Genomic DNA, 20071 nt, shown 5'->3' with positions numbered 1-20071 from the left:
TCATAATCACATCGTAATCTATAGGGTGCAGCTGATTGGTTCCTGCCATATCAGTAGCCAATGAGCTCGCTGCTCAACCTTCAACTACTTGGGTAGCATTTGCCTTAGCAGTGCAGTGCGGTTTCAGAAACCCTCCACCTTCCCCAGCTCCACTTGTATAGATCTGCTGTATATATATATATATATATATATATATATATATATATATATATATATATATATGTGTGTGTGTGTGTGTGTGTGTGTGTGTGTGTGTGTGTGTATACATATATACATATATATTTTTGTCATGACAACTCTCTGACAATATATTTGTGTGTATATATATATATAATTTCTTGGACCATAAATAATTTGCTTTATGACAATTAAGCACATTCTGGTGTAAAGTGAAATCAATCTAGCCTAACATCCCAAAAAATCTAACAAACTAATAAAATGAGAATCCAATGAGAAAAAAAACGGAAATTCTTATAAACCTTTCATTGTCTCAGCGCAAAAAAAGTAACATGGACATTTTCAGATTTTCTCGATAACACTACTAATGTACAATTATTACTGATTTTACAAGAAAGAGAATGTATACACCCACAGTGCTGTGGAGAACGAGAGAGAGAGAGAGAGAGAGAGAGAGAGAGAGAGAGAGAGAGAGAGAGAGAGAGAGAGAGAGAGAGAGAGAGAGAGAGAGAGAGAGAGAGAGTTGAGAAAGAGAGAGACACTGAGGTCCAAAAGAGTCTCATCTTCAGCCCTCCATCAGACTGCAGAGGAGATGGACAGTGTGTCGACTCTCTCGCCTAGGAGATTGATTGCCTGGAGTTTGCTGTCGGGGGATATTAAGCTTTGTGGCTTCCCCAAAACACGTCTGAAATGATCTTTGTAAAGCATCAGCCGGCTGAAAGCCTTCCTATCCAACCCAAAACAAACTCTTACTGCCGCAGAAAGGCCTGCAGGAATGCCAAGTGAACAGTGAAATCTTTAAGAATAACATTAAGGGTGATAACATAAACAGTGGGGTCCAAACATCTGAGACCACTACTGAAAGTGCTTCTATTTTGCATTTTCTAAATGATATTTTTTATAATATCAGCATAACAATATGAGTGAAAATTGCATACTTAACATGAATTTCAGAATGTCTTTGTATTTGGTTTGACCTTTTTTTGCTTCAATGACAACCCGATGATCATGTTCTCCAGCATGATTTGAAAATTATCCAAATAGCATCTTGAGCTTCATTGGAAGAACATCTGACTGTACGTCTGTACAAAAGAGTTCACATGGTCAATGTCACTTTCCATAATCTTCACCCTCTCTGCTGCCCTGTGGTGGAATGAGTTGCCAACTTTTATTCTTTCTTACATTTTTCCTCTGCTCTAGCTCGTTTTCTAATCTAGATTTCTAATAAACGTGACGATGTATACTACGAATATTGTTGGCTCTGTGGCTAATTGCTTTTGTTCCTCTGTTGTAAGTCGCTTTGGATAAAAGTGCCTGCTAAATGTAATGTAATGTCTTTTCACACTGTGCTAAACCCCAAATTGTCATCGTCCTAAACCCCACATTTAACCCCGTGTTTTACACTTCTAATTAAGAAGCAGGTTTAACACCACTTTATACCCTGGGTTATAAATGTTAGCACTGCTTTTGCGGAGTTAACCCTGCATTGTTGTGGCAAACTTGTACAGTGTGAAACTGTATCCTTCGAAAGCTGCATTTGAAGGCCGAATGGGTCACAGCAACACGACTGGATCCTTCATAGCCTAGCATATTTTTGAGAGAAAATAATAGATTACGCTTTTTTTTCAATGTAAGTATTGAGTTTCAACTTACCCGAGTATATAAAAATACAAATGAAAAAAAAAAAAAGAAAAGTTGACCTGTGCTAAGATGTGATTGTATGGATAGTTTATGCTTTTTATAATGTACATAAATGGACCAAGGTGAACATATTTAGACAGGTTGTAAAACCCTGTTTTTTATTTTTTAGACAGTTTAATATAACTTCCATAAAAAGTCCAGTCCAAACGTTCCTGGCGCTCGTCAATGGCCTAACAACGCTCGGTTTGACATTCATACATTTTTTAAAGCGTGGCCTTTAAAATCTGTCCTTTGAAGGATGCAGCCTCAGTATTGGGACTAAGCTAATGCAATGTTAAAATGTTACAGTTAGATCCTTGGCAACCGATGGCCAATCGCACGCCTCAGTAACGTGCTTTGTACATTCAAGGAAACACAGCGTCTTGTGTAAACAGTAGTTTTAGCGTTTGAGGGAGAAAATGTCAAATGTCAACAGAAAATGTGTCAAAACGTGTCACTCCGGTTAACCCAGGGTTTAAAATGACCCAGGGTTAAGTGTGAAAAGCTCTATTAGATGAATGATCTAGAAATAGTGCTAAATCTTTAATCTTTCTTATTCATTTACATCCTAAATTTAGTTTATTCCCAAGTTTGAATTTGATTTTGAACCCCACACTTTCAGGTATAGAGCTATAGTTCATGTGTAATGGTCTTCAGTAAAGGCCTGTGCTATAAAGAAATGTTAGCATCTGTCTAGCCACGTAGAGCAGCGGTGACAGGGCACAGCGAGACAAAAGCACTTAACTCTGACATTTTGCAAGGCTGTAACTTCAGTTATGATAGAACGAGAGAAGGATGGAGGTCTGTGTTTATCTGACTCTCCAGGTCAGGCTACTTAAAGGCTGAAATTCCTCCAGGCATGCGCTCCACCTTCCCTTACTGGACGGTTAGTCTCAGAATTAAAGGACATTTCCCAACGATTCCCCACCTCACTCAGTGCTGCTGCACACCAGTGCTCTATCACATAACAACCTGCCGTTTTCATTGCCTGCTCAACCTTGTGGAAGCATCTTGAGAGATGAGCTCCGTTAAAAAACTCACTGCATACACAGACAGCATACTAACGGTCATAAGTGAATCATTTGGAACGCTCTTTATATAGACAGCAATTTCACACGAGAGACTTGACAATTAATTTCAAGAGTCTGACATTAGCATGTTGCTAAGTCAATAAACAACATAATTTCAGCATAATAACGCAAAAATAAAATCTCACTAATTTTCTCCAGGGGAGAAAATCAATTTCTTGGGGAATTGATTTTGAACGATGACTTAACAACCATTCAACACAGACTTACTGTAAGCTACGAGGTTGCTAATCGATGGTATATGCTTTTGTTGAAGCCATTCCCCCGTATGACTGGGGGGTAGCAGGACGGGGCTGATAGCCGTGGGAACGGAGCGAGGTGTTAATGAATGTGGCACAACGGTCTTGAGTCCCATGGAGGAGCTCCAGAAGGATAAAAAGAGGAGTGACGACAGAGGAGGATGAGAACATTGTGGCGTATAGGCGACACTGATTTACACTCGCCCCACAAGCCTCGCTCTGTTCCCAAGGCTATCGGCCCTGTCCTGCACATCACAACAGTTATACAGGGTAATGGCTTCACCAAAAGCATATACCGTATTTTCCAGACTATAAGTCGCTCCGGAGTATAAGTCGCATCAGTCAAAAAATGCGCCAAGAAGAGGGGAAAAAACATATATAAGTCGCACTGGACTATAAGTAGCATTTATTTATAAATTTATTTCACAAAATCCAAGACCAAGAGCAGACATTTAATCTGGAAAGGCAAGTTATTGAACTACACAATAGCACACAGAACAAAAGCCTGAATAGGTGTCCGGTATCTTAACGTAACACACTATCAGTTATGCTACACAATAGCATAAAGAACATATACCTGGGAGGCTGAATAGGCTAAATTAACATAAGCCAACAAGTTACCGGTAAGCAAGTTCACCAAGCTCCTGCGATCTCATTCCACAACACTGAATCCATTGAATTCTTCCTCGGTGTCGCTTCTGAACAACCCCGCCAACTAGAGCGTCCTCTCGCGGCTGTAGACGGTAATAAGTCACACCTGACTATAAGTCGCAGGACCAGCCAAACTATGAAAAAAAGCACGACTTATAGTCCGGAAAATACGGTACCATCGGTTAGCAACCTCGTAGGTTACAGTAAGTCTGTCTTGAATGGTTGTTAAGTCATCGTTCAAAATGTGTTCCTGCTCGCCACACTGTTTAACAGAGGAATTCCTGAAGAAAAACAACATTAACCATGGCTACGTCTGAAAACTTAGCTTGTTGCTTTGCTGCCCTTCCAGGCAATGATTTCGCAGGCAAATGTTTGGGCCCAAAGGTTCACAAAATGGTGTAATGATCTACAGCAAAATCGAGAGACTTTTGGTGAAAACTATAGCAAATATTGAATTACTACAATAGTAATTTTCACTAGAAATGACATCAAAAACGTATTTACACAAACCGATCACCAACTTTCAGTTGCCATCTTTCTTTTTTAGCTCAACTTTTACGAAAATGGAATGCACAGGATTGTGGGATATCAAAGGCAGGGAACGATCTGTCTATGCTTCCTTCAAAAATTCATAAGATGAAGGTATCTTAGGAGACCGGAAGTAAAGCTAACATTGGATTCGGACATGCCTTGATGCCTTAAGACCTTGTAATGCATTCTCTGAAGACAGCTTTTTTAAAGATTTCGGACGCAGCCCATGATTCTGCAAAATATTTCCCCAATCAGAGAACTGAAACAAGCAAATAAAACACTTTAGCACTGTGAATATCATAATCAATTTCCCTACCAAATCTAAATACTTGTATACATTTGATTAATATCTGAATATTTTGTAGGGGTGTATCGATACCCTCATGTCACGATTCGATACATATCACAATACTGAACTCACGATATGATATTATTGCGATACTCCAAGACATATGATAAAAGTTAAAAAAAAAATGTACCGTTGATTAAAATGCTAAATTTATATTACATTGGGGGTGGAATGGATTGGTTTTGACTTGGTGCCGGTAACCCAATGCACAGGACAACGGTGACACCAGAATACAAATATTCATGATTCTGAAGCTGAAATTACAGAATTAAGGATTGAATTTTCACTGAGCTTTGTTGTAATGCAGTCTGGGATCGCATTTTAAATGAATGCTATATTCTGCCTTAAAACAAAGGATCTTAGGAGGTATAATTTGACGCCTTAAAATGTTGTCTCTGTAGCCAGCTCACTTGGTTTTGGAACAGAGCAACTAGCTTCCATGTTAAACGTGACTCCTGATCAGAAAGCCCTGAGAGAGCACTTTATTCCCATTCGAAAACATGATCTTTGAGATTTATTACCACATAAGACGAGGTGAATACACCCAATAAGTTGCTGTCTGTACCCTTAAAGCTAAAATGGAAAAAAACAAAGGCATGAAGCACATCAAGAAGAATCAGTGGGAAATCCACCATAAATCATACATGAGGAAGACATTCATAATTCATCGCGTGCCATTCAAATGTTTGTATAAGATGCATCCAGCCATAGAGATTAACAACGACTGGTTTTCAAATTCAGAATAAATAAACATGAAAAACACAGTCAGGACACCAGTTGTCCTAGCTAATAATTTCTTGGCAACTAAGTTCACAAAGCTTAAAGGATAATTCCGGTATTTAACACCTTGAGTCTATATTGTAGTTTGTTTTGGATGAACAAGAGTGGTGGACAACATTTTTTTGACAATGGTTCCTCTCTCGAGTTTTTGACTATAAAAGAATTGGCCATGGACCCATTTAACATTGGAGTCAATGGGCATGTCCGAAAATGTCATTAAAACAGCCAATAATGTTCGTTTACAAAACTGTGCAACTCACCGAGTGATTAGTGATGTTAGTTGATGTTCCAGAAACAAAAAGTGTTGCGAAATACAGTTTCTGTCGTGTTTTATTCGTCATTTTGTAAAATCCCATTGTTGAAAAAATAGTTCCACTATAGCAAAATAAACGGATTGGAATCATATATTGCGACGATATATTGTTTATAATCATCAACGAACACCACTAACCACTCGGTGAGTTTAACAGTTTTGTAAATGAACATTATTGGCTGTTTTAATGACATTTTCGGACATGCCCATTGACTCCAATGTTAAATGGGTCCATGGCCAATTCTATTATAGTCAAAAACTCGAGAGAGGAACCATTGTCAAAAAAATGTTGTCCACCACTCTTGTTCATCCAAAACAAACTACAATATAGACTCAAGGTGTTAAATACCGGAATTATCCTTTAAGACACTTAAAAACGACCCCCTCAACTCTAATGACTTCGCTAATTCAATAATGAATCTGTAAATATTCATCTAGTGCTGTAAGAGTGCAGATTTACAGTAGCATTCAGTCGCAGTGAGGGCTGAAAGACAGACTATTTACCCAGTATCCCCCCCTATAAATGCAAACATGGCACTTGCACGGCCTGCAAACTGTCCCGAGCTCTTGTTGAAAATCTTTCGGCGCAATGCTCTGTCAGAAACACAATCAAGCATGCCATTTAAAGTTTGCAGTGCACCAGCGAGTACAGCGATTCTTTTCGCCTGGGTAAACAGCCATTTATCTTTCAGAGGAAGTATTGGGACGCTGTGTCTATTGAGGTGATTAAAAAGACTGACTAATTACAATGAATTATTCTAATGATGAGCGGTGCCGTCTACAAGAGCTGATTTGTTGACATGCCTAACAACATTTCCTGTGCTGGGGAACCGTGCCAGCAGACCTGGTAAATTCATTACCTTTTTCTCCTTCTTTGTTTATTCATTTACAATGAACCACGTGTAAGGTTTCCTCCGGGTCCTTTCGGTCTAACGCATCCTGTCACACTAGCGCTATGAACAATCAAGGACAAGTTGTTTTGTCAGAATGTGAGACAGGTAAAGAACAACTAAATATGACTCAATCAGGATGAAATTTTAGCTGTAAGTGTAAAAGTCTGTAAAATATATATTTTTTGCTGGGTCAATGGCATGAGATGTCCAGATATATTAATTTATTCAAAAAATACATTTAATTTATACATACAAATTACTTAAATGTACCTCTAAATTTCTGAAATAAAATTGCTTTTCCTTTTTATTTTTATAATTAATCAGATAATTTGACATGGCAAGGTTAGATCAGATTGTAAAATGTCAAATGGTGCCACTCTCCAAATAATCAAAAGGATTATTCTGTAATTAATTAGTTTGTTATTAAATAAATAAGTGTATATTCATATGTATTGAAGGTGTAAGAAAAGTATGTACCTTTACTACCTTATTACTTGTTGTTTGGCTAGAACACTTTTTTTTTTTTTTTTTCAAAACCGTATAAACAAACGTTAATACAAAGAGTGCGGCCCAACTGTTTTTAACCACATTTTCAAAAGATTTTTCCTTTTCTTATCATTTATTACTCTTGTCTTTGACCCATTTAAAGACCCCTTTGGCTTTCCCTGGAACAACGCACAATGGCTATTGATGTCATTGGCTTGCAGGGTTTTTAAAGTTTTATTTAGAAGTTAGCAGGCTATTAAAAAAATAATTGCTGGGTTTGTTTGCAATGTTTGTGCCTTAATAATGCCTTCTGCAAGAACTACAAATTGCCAGACTCATGTCTTAAAGTTTGCAAACTTCTCAAGCGTAACTGTAAGTATCTACGTTTCTGAAATATTAATGTAACATCTTTTTCAAGGGAAATTCTGACCACAAAATATGTGTTTCTCTAATTATTTTCAGTGTTATGTGCAGAAAAGCTTTAAGTTTGTTGCAGAGTTGGTCATTATCGCAATATTAAATAAACATATCCAAAAATATCCAACAGGGTCAACGGGATCATGAGTTTGTCGTCTCGGCCATTATCACAAAAAAAAAAGAAAAAAGTAAAAGCCTCTTCTAGGATTCTTTGGTGCCTTCAGTGCACCAAAATAAATACATGCAAGAATATTTTTTCATATTATTAATAAATAATAAAATGCTCTAACAGCTTACATGATGTCAGATTAATCCTGCCAATGAGAACGGGGCAAAGTAACTCGTGTTCCGCTTTGTGAAGGATACCGCAGTCTGGCCAGTGGACACGCCAAAATTATGAGTCCCCCGGGAAACACGCCCTACTTCATTATTCTGCTTTACACCAGAGAAAAGATCTGCCGTCGTACTTTTTACTTCACACACACTTACTACACCACTGGAAGGTGGTAAACACCTCTACAGTGTACAGGAACACAAAAACCACTGAACCGACCTTTAAATAAAAATAAAAATAAAAAAAAGTACACCAGCATTCTTTTAAAAAGAGTACTTATTACGAAAATAATATACTTTAAAAGAATATACTTGCAAAATGAATGTAATATTTTCAGACACTAAATTGCTTGTTATTTACTATTCAAATAAAATGTAGAAAAATGTATTATGCTTTTTGTAAATGCTTTTTTTTACCCAGTTATGTATATCTTTTTATGGCTATACTTCTATATTTAATAGAAGTTAATTAATTATTTCTATAATTAATTATTTTTTCTCTGAACTTCGGTAAAGCATTCCAGATATGAAATACGGTTAAAAGATTTTTGGTCTTGAATTTCATTTCTATTGAAACTTGTTTGTCATGTATTAAATATATTTGTAATGATAAAGTTGCACTTTTGTACATTTACAGTATATTAAATGGACATATAATATTTACAAAAACTAAAGTTTAATAATAAACCTAACCTTACTTTATGTGCTCACGTGCATGGAGCTCAAACTTCTCAGGGAGTCCTAAATCAAACCAGAACATTAAAGATAGATAAAGGCTTAAAGCTATTTTACCCTTCAGTGTTCATTCATCAAAAATAGGCATACTTAAAAAAAAAAAATAAAAAAAAAAAGATAATTAAAACAAACACACTTTTTTTTTTTTTTTTTTTTTTTTTACATTTACTGCCAGTGTAGTTTAACACAAAGTAAGGAAAATAAATGTTGAAATCAGTATTATTATAAATTTTTTTAGTGAAGGGAAAGACCCGCTGGTGTTTAATGCTGTTATATTTGACATTTAAAAGAGTTTCTGTTAGGTTTGTTGTTAAAATTGTGCTGTAGAGATTGCATGAAGGTAAACGACTGTTTATCAAATAAGTAATTGTAAAAGTAATATCTTACTTTTGGTTAAATATACATGCTAAATAAGATAAATTTAGTGTGTTCTACGATAGCTGTGGTTTTGAACTGAAATAGATCATATTAATTGGCTCCAGACCTACAACTTAAAGCTACAAATTTATTAAGTTCCTCCAACTCAATGTAGTTTGTAGGTCGAAAAACTTAATTCAAAGCTGTCATAACAAAAATTTATTTTACGATTATGTTAATTTTTATGTATTGTTTAATTTCAGCTAATAAATTGTATGAAAGTTTGTTTCCGCCACATAATAAAAAATAAGGTACCCCCTCACACACACACACACACTGATGGTATAAATATGCATGACACAAACTCGCAATGTTTGCCTCAAAGTTCTGAATAGTAGGACTGACTAGAGATTCTGGACTGACTTATAATTTTATCTCGCAAAATTGTGAGATAAGAAGTCGCAATTGCCCTTCCATAACTTTTAGAGGGTAAATTTACAGTAACATTTTTAATTTGCCATTATTGTGCACTTTAAAAGAAAAAGTAGGTAGGCCTACTGGAAACTTAGCCATGAAAGCACACTTAAGAGGCCTTATATTCAATGTATTATCTGCATGTACATACAGTTTTAAAAAATATATAATTTGTTTGATTTGAAGTACACATTCAATACAATTACGTGCACTTCTTTTTCACAAGGGTACGAATGAGAAACTCTTCTGGGAGGAGGACAACCTGTTTTAAGGAACGGGATGACATTTTCCCAGTCCATTTATCCTTGGAGAAAATGGAAAAGAAACCACATCTTGACACAAATGCCAAAACGAAAATGTTAATACAGTATACATAAAATATGAATATATACATCCCTGGCATTAAATGTGAAGTATATGTACATCCCAACCAGGAAAACTGGCAGGAGCGCTGCTTTGCATTAGTCACTAAAATGACTTTACCTTCTGCCTCCATTACTCAGACAACATAACAAGGATGAATCCTCCCCAACAGCGACACAGACCTTACTCTCAACATGAAGTCCTCTATAAACAGGAAACAGGCTTACCTGTGGAGACAAAAGAAGTGGATATGAGACACAATTCAGGTCATGATGCATATTTTGGTGAGGATACAGTATATAAGCAGAGAACCGTTTGAATAATTAATACACAAAATGGAAAAGCAGAAAATTCTGTTAAGCCAGTGTAAACGCCTATGTTTCTTCTGCTTGAATTGAGATATTAAGATATACAAACCTTGCACTTTTACAGGTTTCCTGAACCATACATTCAGTTTATGACAGCCTCCAGCTGAACACCTGCTAAATCCAATTTCAGTGTCTCAAAATACATTTTAACATACTTGAATATTTATGTACACAAATGTTTTGCACTGTTAGAGAAAAAAATACTTGAAGAAGCTGCATTTTTAAACTAGATGTTTAGATTTACCGAAGAATGTCACAATGCTAGGATGTTATCTGTGTTATTTTAGGATTATTATTTACTATTGTAGTATTTTTTTAGTCTAAATAATTCTTTTTCTTTTTTTTTTAAAGTTAACTTTTATTTTTTAACAACATCAAGTCAAGACGGTGTCAGAACAAGCAGTTTCTGACAGAAGAGGAACACTGTGTTCAGTTTTTCTGGAATTCATTCTTGGCTTGTGATATGCCTACTAGTCAGGGAACATGTTGTCGTGGATCTGAGCACACATTTAATCTCAGGCTTTTACAAAGTTAAGGACACACACACACACACTAGAAGATGATCTTACAAATCCTCTTGGAAAAAAATTGTGGCACATTAATTAAAGGGTGGTTGAGTATGATTTCACTTTTCTAACTTTAGTTAGTGTGTAATGACAAACCCTCCCGGGTTAGTGACATCACCAACCCTAAAATGTACACAAACCCCGCGCCCGGGAAACACACAGTCCATGTTAAGAAGAGGAAAAGTTGTTGTAGTCGAGCACATTTGTGAGTCAGCTCAAACTTTAGCATCCATCTTTTCACATGCAATAGAAGTCACTCTGTGTGCATCTCACAACAGTTCCTATACGAGCGATTTATAGATTATCATGACAGAATATGCTAATAGAAGATAGTTAACTCCATGTCAGCAACAAACATTCATCAACTAACCATTCAGAGACGTCCTGTTGCAATCTACATGTTGTCACTTCTTCTTGAGTCTCTCCATCTTTGTCTGACTCCGTTTTAACAGAACAGTTTCTGTTATTTTAGTGTGTCTACGTGAGGTAATGGCAGCTGCTAACACAAACAAGAGCTCTTGAAGCTCCGCCCTCTGTGCCGGGAGCAGCAGCTCATTTGCATTTAAAGGGCCAGACACAAAACGGTGCGTTTTTGCTAACCCTCAAAAAGTGACAACTTTAACATGCTATATAAAAGATCTGTGGGGTATTTTGAGCTAAAACTTCACACACACACTCTGGGGACATCAGAGATTTATTTTACATCTTGTGAAAAGGGCATTTACCACCCTTTTAACAAGGGATGGGCCACGATAGTTGACTGGTCTTCTGGCAATATACTGTATATACACACAACTGTTTTCAACATTGATAATAATGAGAAATGTTTCTTGAGCAGCAAATCAGCATATAAGAATGATTTCTGAAGGATCATGTGACATTGAAGACTGGAGTAGTGATGCTGAAAATTCAGCTTTGCATCACAGGAATAATTTACATTTTAAAATATATATAGGCTATTTTAAATTGTACAAATATTGTCAATATTACTGTTAATATGAAGTAATCAACATATAATCTAACTCAATTGAAATTAAGAATCTATTAAAACCAGACTGATTTAAAAAACAACAACTTTTGGTTGATAAAAAGCAGCATTTCTATATAGAGTGTGTAAAGTGTACATATTTGGGTAACCACAGAGCTTTAAAATTGAATTGTACAAAGGCTGGCAGATACGGATAGTGACAGAGAGACTAGAGATTAGTGAATAAGTAATTAGTGAATATTTACAAAGGGGCCTTTTTTTCTGTGGTGGAATGTGATGCTACATTTAGGTGCCAGTGTTACTTCACACATCGCATTTGGACACATACACGCCATATGGCATTTCTGAATATGATCAATTACAAACATGCTGTCTGAAAGCAGTACATAAATAAGCAGTGTGCACACTCATCACACTCATCAACACAGAGGGAGAAAACCAGAGGGGAGAATGAGAGCACTAGATTACTGAGTATAATTACCATGACACACTGTAAAATTATATCAAATCTGCGTCTCGGTATAAATACGATACAAGCTGCTTGTTTCAAGACAAGCAACATATCGGCAGCAATCAGAGACAACATGGAGACGGGAAAAGGGAATTCCAGCCTATTTCATAACATGTTATGAAACCTGTACATAATGCAATAACTAATAAATGCTAATAATAAGCACTATTCATCTATTACAATATGAATATAATAAATTATATTCTTATAAACTTTTTTTATTTTTTTAGTTGTCACTTTTGATTTAATGTGTCCTTGCTGAAACAAAAAAGTATTAATTTATTTGGGATGCACCCATGTATTGGCCGATGATGTATTTCCTGCTGAAAATTCAGCTTTGCCATCACAGGAATAAATTACATTTTAAAATAGTGTATATTAAAATAGAAATTAGTAATTTTAAATGGTAATAATGTTTCACAATATTACCGTACTGTATTTTTGATCAAAGAAATGCAGCCTTGGTGAGCATAACACCTTGTCCTAACCCATTTGTCTGTCCACACTAGATGCGACGTGACTGCGAGATGCATTAAAAAAAAATCAATCAAAACCCACAGCCAATCAGAACAGCGTGTGGGCGGAGTCTCGCGGCAAGTGCACAGCAGCACCAGAGAGTAATCTTGACGGCACTCGCAAGAAAATGGATAAGTAGCCTAATCAAATTCACAAATATTACACCATTTAAACATTATAAAAAATACATAGGCTACTGAGTTACTAAAACAATTTTTGTCAAAGAATAGGCTACACTTGTTTGTTCACAGTTTGAACGTTCTTGTTTCCATTTGTCTAATTTCAAGATCTGAGGTGAATTATCATTGTTGCTTTTATGCTGGAAGCACTAAATGAGATTATCATTGCCACACTTTGTGTTTGTTGTTCCAGCGCAACGTCGCAGAAAATTAGGCCGTTTCTAAAATAGATATAGCCTACATAATAAAGGCTAGATGTCTTACAGCGGAGTCTCCAACGGCATCACCCGGTGGCCATCTTGTCACAGGGAAGCTTTCTGTAAGGTGATCTGCACGAACACAAATACTCTTATCTCGCTGAAATCTTGACGGATTTACAAACGGTTTGGTTTCTTACAAACGTTATTAACGTGGCTATAATTATGTATGCTTGAACATGTTGAAATATATAATATTATAATTATTCATAAGGAAGCAGTGTTATATACCTCCATTGGCCAGCAGCGCGGACGAGACATCTAGCCTTTATTATATGATATCTATGTTTTTTAAAATATGTCACTGTAGTGGCTGGTTAGGACAAAAACTCTTAACATGGAAAAGATAGCTTTTATCATGCATCGCGTGTAGTTAGGACATGGTAGAGACTTCCTTCAAAAACATTAACAAATGTATATATTTATATATTATAAAATAGAAAAATACTAATTTTTAAACGTTAATATAGTATTTTATAAACATTCAAGTAAACATTTACACAAAAAATGAAACATTATGAGACTATTACATTCACTACATAGGCTACATATAGGCTATATATATATATATACACAAAGTGTAGGCTATAATCAAGAATACGGAAACCTGGCTATTTGGTAAAATAAGAAAACATCAGTAAAACAGAGAAATAGCCTATATTCGTATTATACTGCATTATATATAGGCTGTTACCATACATTTGGTTAATGCACGACCCATGGCCTAACAAACCACTTTAATCAATACAACGAAGCAAGACAAGGTAAAAAACAACTCGCACGTGAGTCAATGAACCCTGTGCATGGAGATCAATGCATATTGGCAAATCCGTGTTGGACGTAACTTATTACATCTGCTTCTATTGCTCTAAACCTAAACCTTCTTCTGAAAACAGGAAGAAAAGATCTGACATCTCGTGGCCCATCACAATACAGAGGCTAACAAACCAGACCCGTAAATGAACTAGCCTGCTGGAGCGCTAGAGCTGCTTCGTGAAACCTTAAACCCTATTATAGTGTGCCAACGTGTCAAGGGTGGGAATTCTATTCGCTGTGATATCAGTGATGAGAGCTTACTCCAGTTTTGACAGAGTGTAGAAGTCAATTTGGCCTCTGCCACTTTTACCGTGTTGGTTTTAGAGTAAGCGATGCATACGCTGCAGCTTCAGTTCCGCGCGCGCACGCCGCCGCCACGCGTAAAGCCAGTAGACAGAGGTATTGTGTGCGCGGGAGAGGGGCTTTGGTATGAATAGAACAGAAGTACTGTAGGCACAGCCGTGTTGGGGATCAATCCGGGAAATTACAAAAGCGGAGAAATGAACAAGTGAGCTAGAATAATGAGGTAATTCATCACAGCTTGTCACCGTTCTGGGCTAAGGGAAGAAGGGAGGACTACAAGGGAGAAAACGATCCCCCTTTTCCCTTCATACTATTCATGTTCTCCAGTCTGTTGGGTATAAGTGTACTCATATGCCATAACCTAAAATCTACATTAAGTGTACATTCATGCGATATTACCTAATGTTTCAAGCAAGCTTTTCCATATAAGGTGAATTTGGGTGAAGACGTGGCACAAAATTGGACATTTCGCCATTACATTGTGCAAGTGATTTACTTTATAAAAGGAAAAAAATATGTTACATGACTGAGTACCTCATCCTAGGGAATAAATGTATACACATACAACATTTAATAATTGATACAAGATACACAGGTGAGTTTAATCATTAACTCCCTACATTTCCATTTGTCATTTGTGTCTTATGGATATAGCACTGCAAGGATCGTTCACATAATGCCACATCAATTTTGTAAGGAAATGATTAAACTCCCAGTGAAATAAAATGAAGAGATGGTTCCGCAGTCGTTTACACACTCTACTCTCTCCCCTTCCCTCCAACATTTCTCATATCCTGTGCCTTTATGAAGCCACGGGTCAAATCTCTAGAGCCCTCTGCGATCCCTCATCCTCGCAATTGCAACTCTTTGTCTTCACTTTCCCTCTTTCCCAGACAAAAGCAAAACACTGGTCATCCAAACCCTAAAGACTCACTTCATGCTAGGCAAATTGCAAAGTCAAACATTAATCTCCCAATAACAATTTTGTACCTTTCCACACTTTTTCATATCTAATGCCAACTCTTCTTTAATATAATATCCTCAGTGGAAATGCACAGGACACACCATATAAATCTCTAGATTGGAGAACAGCGGTGTTCTCCTTTCAAAAGCAGAACGAAAATGAGGATGTGCTTGCATTTACTTCATGTTATCTTGATAAATATTGATGAAACCGTTACAGATCACAATGGAAAAACTTAACAAAAGGGTCACTCAACTAGACTTTCTGACTTACAAGAGCTTGTTATTCATCATAACGGACTTCACTTTTGAGCTCGTTTAAAGCTTGTAACAAAGATGAATAAAAACGAGACCTTTCCCGACTTCGACCTTCATGTAGACTGATTTTTAAGTGAAGGACTCGGGATGTTTTTGGTGGGAAATCAAACTAATACGTTTATGCACGCTCTCTTGTGTTCTATGACACATAAAACTAACAATTACATTCTGCACTGTAAGGGATTCATTCAAACTATAGTGTCACGTAGCCAGATCTATAGCTACTGTCTCAAATATACTTTATAATCAAACTATCTTAACAGAGTAATTTTGATTACCTCATCTGTCGACATTAAATTACAGAGCTGGTCAAAAATATCCACAAATGATCCGACAATAAAAAAAAAATGAAATGCTGTTTTCTTCATATTTACATATGATAGTCTACTTATAAATGATCAAAGTGACATGATTAAATTTAGAGATGAATTCATAACTTTTTCAATGTGAGTGGCAACTCACCATGTGCTTGTTTTGAAAAAGTCCTTTCTGCCTCTGAACTTTAACCTTGGAAGGACTTTTACACAACCTTTTATAATAAAAAAAAAAAAAAAGTTTTAACCATTGATAACACTAATGACATTAAATAAATGTTTTTTTCTTCTTAATTATAATTAATCATTTTGTTTTGATTCTTGCACAAATGATTTGTATGGGTGGGGGGGGGGGGGGGGTCTATAAAAAATATAATTGTAAATGTAAATGTCACAGAGGTCGCAGTTAAGTTGAAGGGTACAAGCACCTTTTCATGCACCTGGAAATTTCAAATGATTTAAAAAATATGTACCACAATATAATCAAACCACTACATATATATTATGGTTCGACAATTTCTTGAAGATTTAATTATTTTTCATCACTGAAAAGTACATTTTTTAACTTTCATAATTTGAGAATGACCCAAAAACAGTTTATTGGTGCCGACGTTTGCCGGAGGTTTTTGACGGGTCACAGCGAAACTCTTTGAACTCCAAAAAGGCATGGTGCTCATATAGTGGGATAGCTTGGCATACGAAGAGGGCATCTCTCAATATCACACCGGAGCTCCGGCCCCTGCTGGTGTAATGATTCTTACCCAGAGCTGTTCTACTGCACCATGGGGTTTCTCTGTGTGATGAACAGCTAGAGTTCGAGCCAAGAGCCGGAGGTGTTATTTCATGTGGTTCGGCATCACTCCATCCAAACTCATTTTCCTCATATAAATATTTGGCCTTGGGGAAGACATGGCTCTTAATTATGACGCTTAGGATATCCTTCAAGCATTATTTCCTTCTTGGAGAACTTTAGCCAAGTTGAAAGTCAAGTTGTCGGAAAAGACACCCACAAGGGGGAAAAAACCTTGCCGTGTGGAAATTTTTAAAGATCAATCCTCACATTCTTGTTTGTACCTAAACTAAATGTAGCCGCGTAAGTTATCTTTGTGAGGTGAATTAAATATTCATGATGTCAGTTTTAAAATGTGCATAAAAACACCTCCTGGAACTTCCCCTGGGAACACATCCCTGGCCTTTCCTTCTCATTACAGAGACATGATGTCCTGCAGCCTCACTGACCTTGTTCCTCTGGCCCGGTTTCTCTTTTTAATGTTCACCTCTGCCTGGCCTTGGCTGCCGCGTGTATTTATCGCTGCCCACTTCACTGACATGCAGAATGGAGAGAGTCTGATGGATGACAGTCAAGGAAGGTGGAGATGAGATATGTGCTAAGATCTTACAGTATATAAAAGTTTATGAACATGCTATAAACAAACATACATTTAGGATGGTAATTAGAGTAACTTCCAAAGTGTATTAGTTACAACTTTTTACTTGTCCTCAAAAAGAAACAAAATAGGGAGACAATCTCATATCACATCAATATGGTTCACTGTAGGAACCATAACTGAAGTAAACTAAAATATTTAGGCTGACCCAGCTTGAACATTTTTTTGGGTAATGTTTGAGTGTTTAGAAACAAAATTTATGAGACTGTTGTTGTCAGATTTCGTTGGTAATTTCAGATATTAAATTTAATCATAAACTTGGTGAACAGCTTTGGATAATTTGATGTTTCCCTATTTAAAGAGATGCACTGAGAGGGGTTTAAAAGACCGCAGAGTGAAATAACTTTGGGACATTTACCCCAAGTCTGTACCCCAGTACTTTTACCCCATTGCTATACTTCATAGCCATGTTCAAGTCAACATGAAATCAACATTAAATGACAATCACATCTATTTTTACTTTGTATTGCAACTTTTTTTGCAAAGTTGTTACATATTCTGAAAAATCTTTAGAATAAAACCAGCATATATTTAGTATTTTTTGAAAGCATTAGGCAAATTGCACAATACATATATATACATATTTTTTGTTACTGTGGAATGTGCTTTTTATTCCATAAAAAATGTCCAAACTAGGAAAGCACTTTAACAACTTCAGAGTCCAAGTACTAACATAACCCGACTAAACTTGCCAAGGGATGAAAGCGATCACATGACCCCCTCTATTTGACCTCTGAAGCCACCTGCTGTGGAAAGATACAGTCGGGAGCTTAAGAGCAGAAGTGCTGGTAGGCTTTAGCGCGGGCGAGAGAGGTTTGAAATAGATGACTTTGCATCTCCCTCAGGTCTGCGGGGACCCTGGCTTGTGGCTCCCAGAGTGATTTTTAATCAGGGACTGTGACAAGTGCCAGTCTGTTCATCCCTCGCTGATGGCCTGCGGCCCTCCTCCTGAGTCCCGGTGAAGGAGAGAGCGGCCATTACACCCCAGAAACACTCATCAGCCCTGCCTGATACTGTCCATTGACTCCCATGCTCTGGGATGTAGTAAAAGAGGCCTCCACCAGCCCTGGGCACGAATATTAAGAAGTAGGCGGTGCCCCGGCTGACGGTGCCTCTCATCCATCTTTATCGTGTTGGGATCAGGCCTGACGGAGAAGCACCGGTGCGTGGGAATGGCTCACTTGAAATGAATTTTGCCATCCATGTCTGGAATTAAATCCTTTTTATGGAGCGCTCTAGATACCGAAATGCGAGAATAGGGCCGCGTTTCGTTCACTAATGGCATCGGGCTTACCTTGAGTGTATGGATGAATAGGATGAAGCGTAGATGCGTGGAACAGGAAATGGATGGAGTCGCCTATTATTCATCTCGTACATATAAGGTCAGCGGATTCTATTATTGGGTTAATGGAACGGCCTTTTCAGAGTGATTTGGCTTTTAATTGAAACGCAGCACAGTGAGGTCACTGTCTCAGCGGTGTGTTGCAACAATAAAGGTCTTTCCTCAATAACTTTAATTAATACTAGAGAGACTAGTTGTGCGTGCATTTAGCCCACTTTACATGCACAGGTGTGTATTCTCTGTATGTGATGTTGCATTTACAAAATATGAATCTCTTCACGAGAGCAGCACGGCAAATGTGTGTTGTGTTGACGTGAGAGCTGACGTTGTTGCATTCATGGGGTTTTGGGACATGCATTCTAGGGTTAAATAACCATGTGGTAATTTCTGGATAATCCTGTGGATAAATATTTTACAGATGAAAGGTAAAAGGATGAGTCTCATTTTAATTCACCAAAAAGCCAATACACATTCACTTGTTGCTGCACATCAGCTTAATTTAATATCAATATGGCAAATTGCATGCGTCTAAACTGTGCTTTGTGTTGTGCCTAACAATATTAATAAGTCCTTCCTCATCTTTACAGCTGCACCTATTGGTTCTACCTGTACCACAGTATAAACGTTACAGCAAAAAATCTCTAGCGATTGATACATTTCAACTGTTGCAAAGTTGATACTGTAATATTGCCCAATCCTATAGTGTGTACATAAAAAAAAGAATATAATTTACACTCTTCCCATAAAACACGTTGTAACACAGGCCACTGAATTGGAATCAGTGTTGCTTTTCCTCTCCCGTCTGCTAATACAAACCGACTATAAGATTCACAGATGGCCCCAATCATTACTTGTGAAGACTGTGATCTGTTATTATAAATGGACCATTACACTTTGTGAAGCAAAAAGAAATCAAACGCCATTCTCCATTAAAGCTTAATGGCTACCTTTTCATCTCAACCATAACGGACCATCTAAATACCACCGGCAGCATTCTCCAAATGGATGTGGAGTTTGACTGGAAAAGCCACCAGCGTATGAACTTAACAACATGCCTTTACGCAGATGTCTCCTTAAAGTTTAAATACACGTGATTGCAACAAAAACCAACTGAGATTCCCTAAACACCCCGTTATTCATGTCCAGTTAATGCAACAGCTCGTCCCTGTGCGGGTGGATCGATTTATAGATGCAATGCTGGTTGGTATGGATGTGGCCCTGGAGATAAACTATGGGCTATTTTTGTTTATTTAGTAAGTTATTTATTTCGTTTATTTAGCGTTTTCTAGTTTCGGTAACACTTTGCAATGAGGTTC

The 20071-nt window shown here is 37.1% G+C and overlaps 1 protein-coding gene across 12 annotated transcripts in view; it reads right to left on the bottom strand.

Moving 5' to 3' along the window:
- cadm2b (cell adhesion molecule 2b) overlaps positions 1–20071 on the bottom strand; it is a 225519-nt gene that overhangs the window by 106469 nt on the left and 98979 nt on the right. For 4 of the 12 annotated variants that reach the window (XM_079608823.1, XM_079608824.1, XM_079608826.1 and 1 more), the window contains one exon: positions 9987–10093. The exons of 3 other annotated variants lie outside the window; for them this stretch is intronic. In XM_079608823.1, the coding sequence (XP_079464949.1) occupies positions 9987–9999 (13 nt within the window). In that variant the 5' untranslated portion in view covers positions 10000–10093. Of the gene's footprint in view, positions 1–9986; positions 10094–10283; positions 10341–11170; positions 11301–17204; positions 17313–20071 lie in introns of those variants that run through there. 5 more of the 12 variants (XM_079608830.1, XM_079608820.1, XM_079608825.1 and 2 more) reach the window with 4 other exon arrangements.

This window comes from Phoxinus phoxinus, assembly GCF_949152265.1.
Source record: "Phoxinus phoxinus genome assembly, chromosome: 4".
Classification (NCBI taxonomy): Eukaryota; Metazoa; Chordata; class Actinopteri; order Cypriniformes; family Leuciscidae; genus Phoxinus; species Phoxinus phoxinus.
Note: the sequence above shows the minus strand (reverse complement) of the source record. Positions and strands in the feature narration are given on the sequence as shown.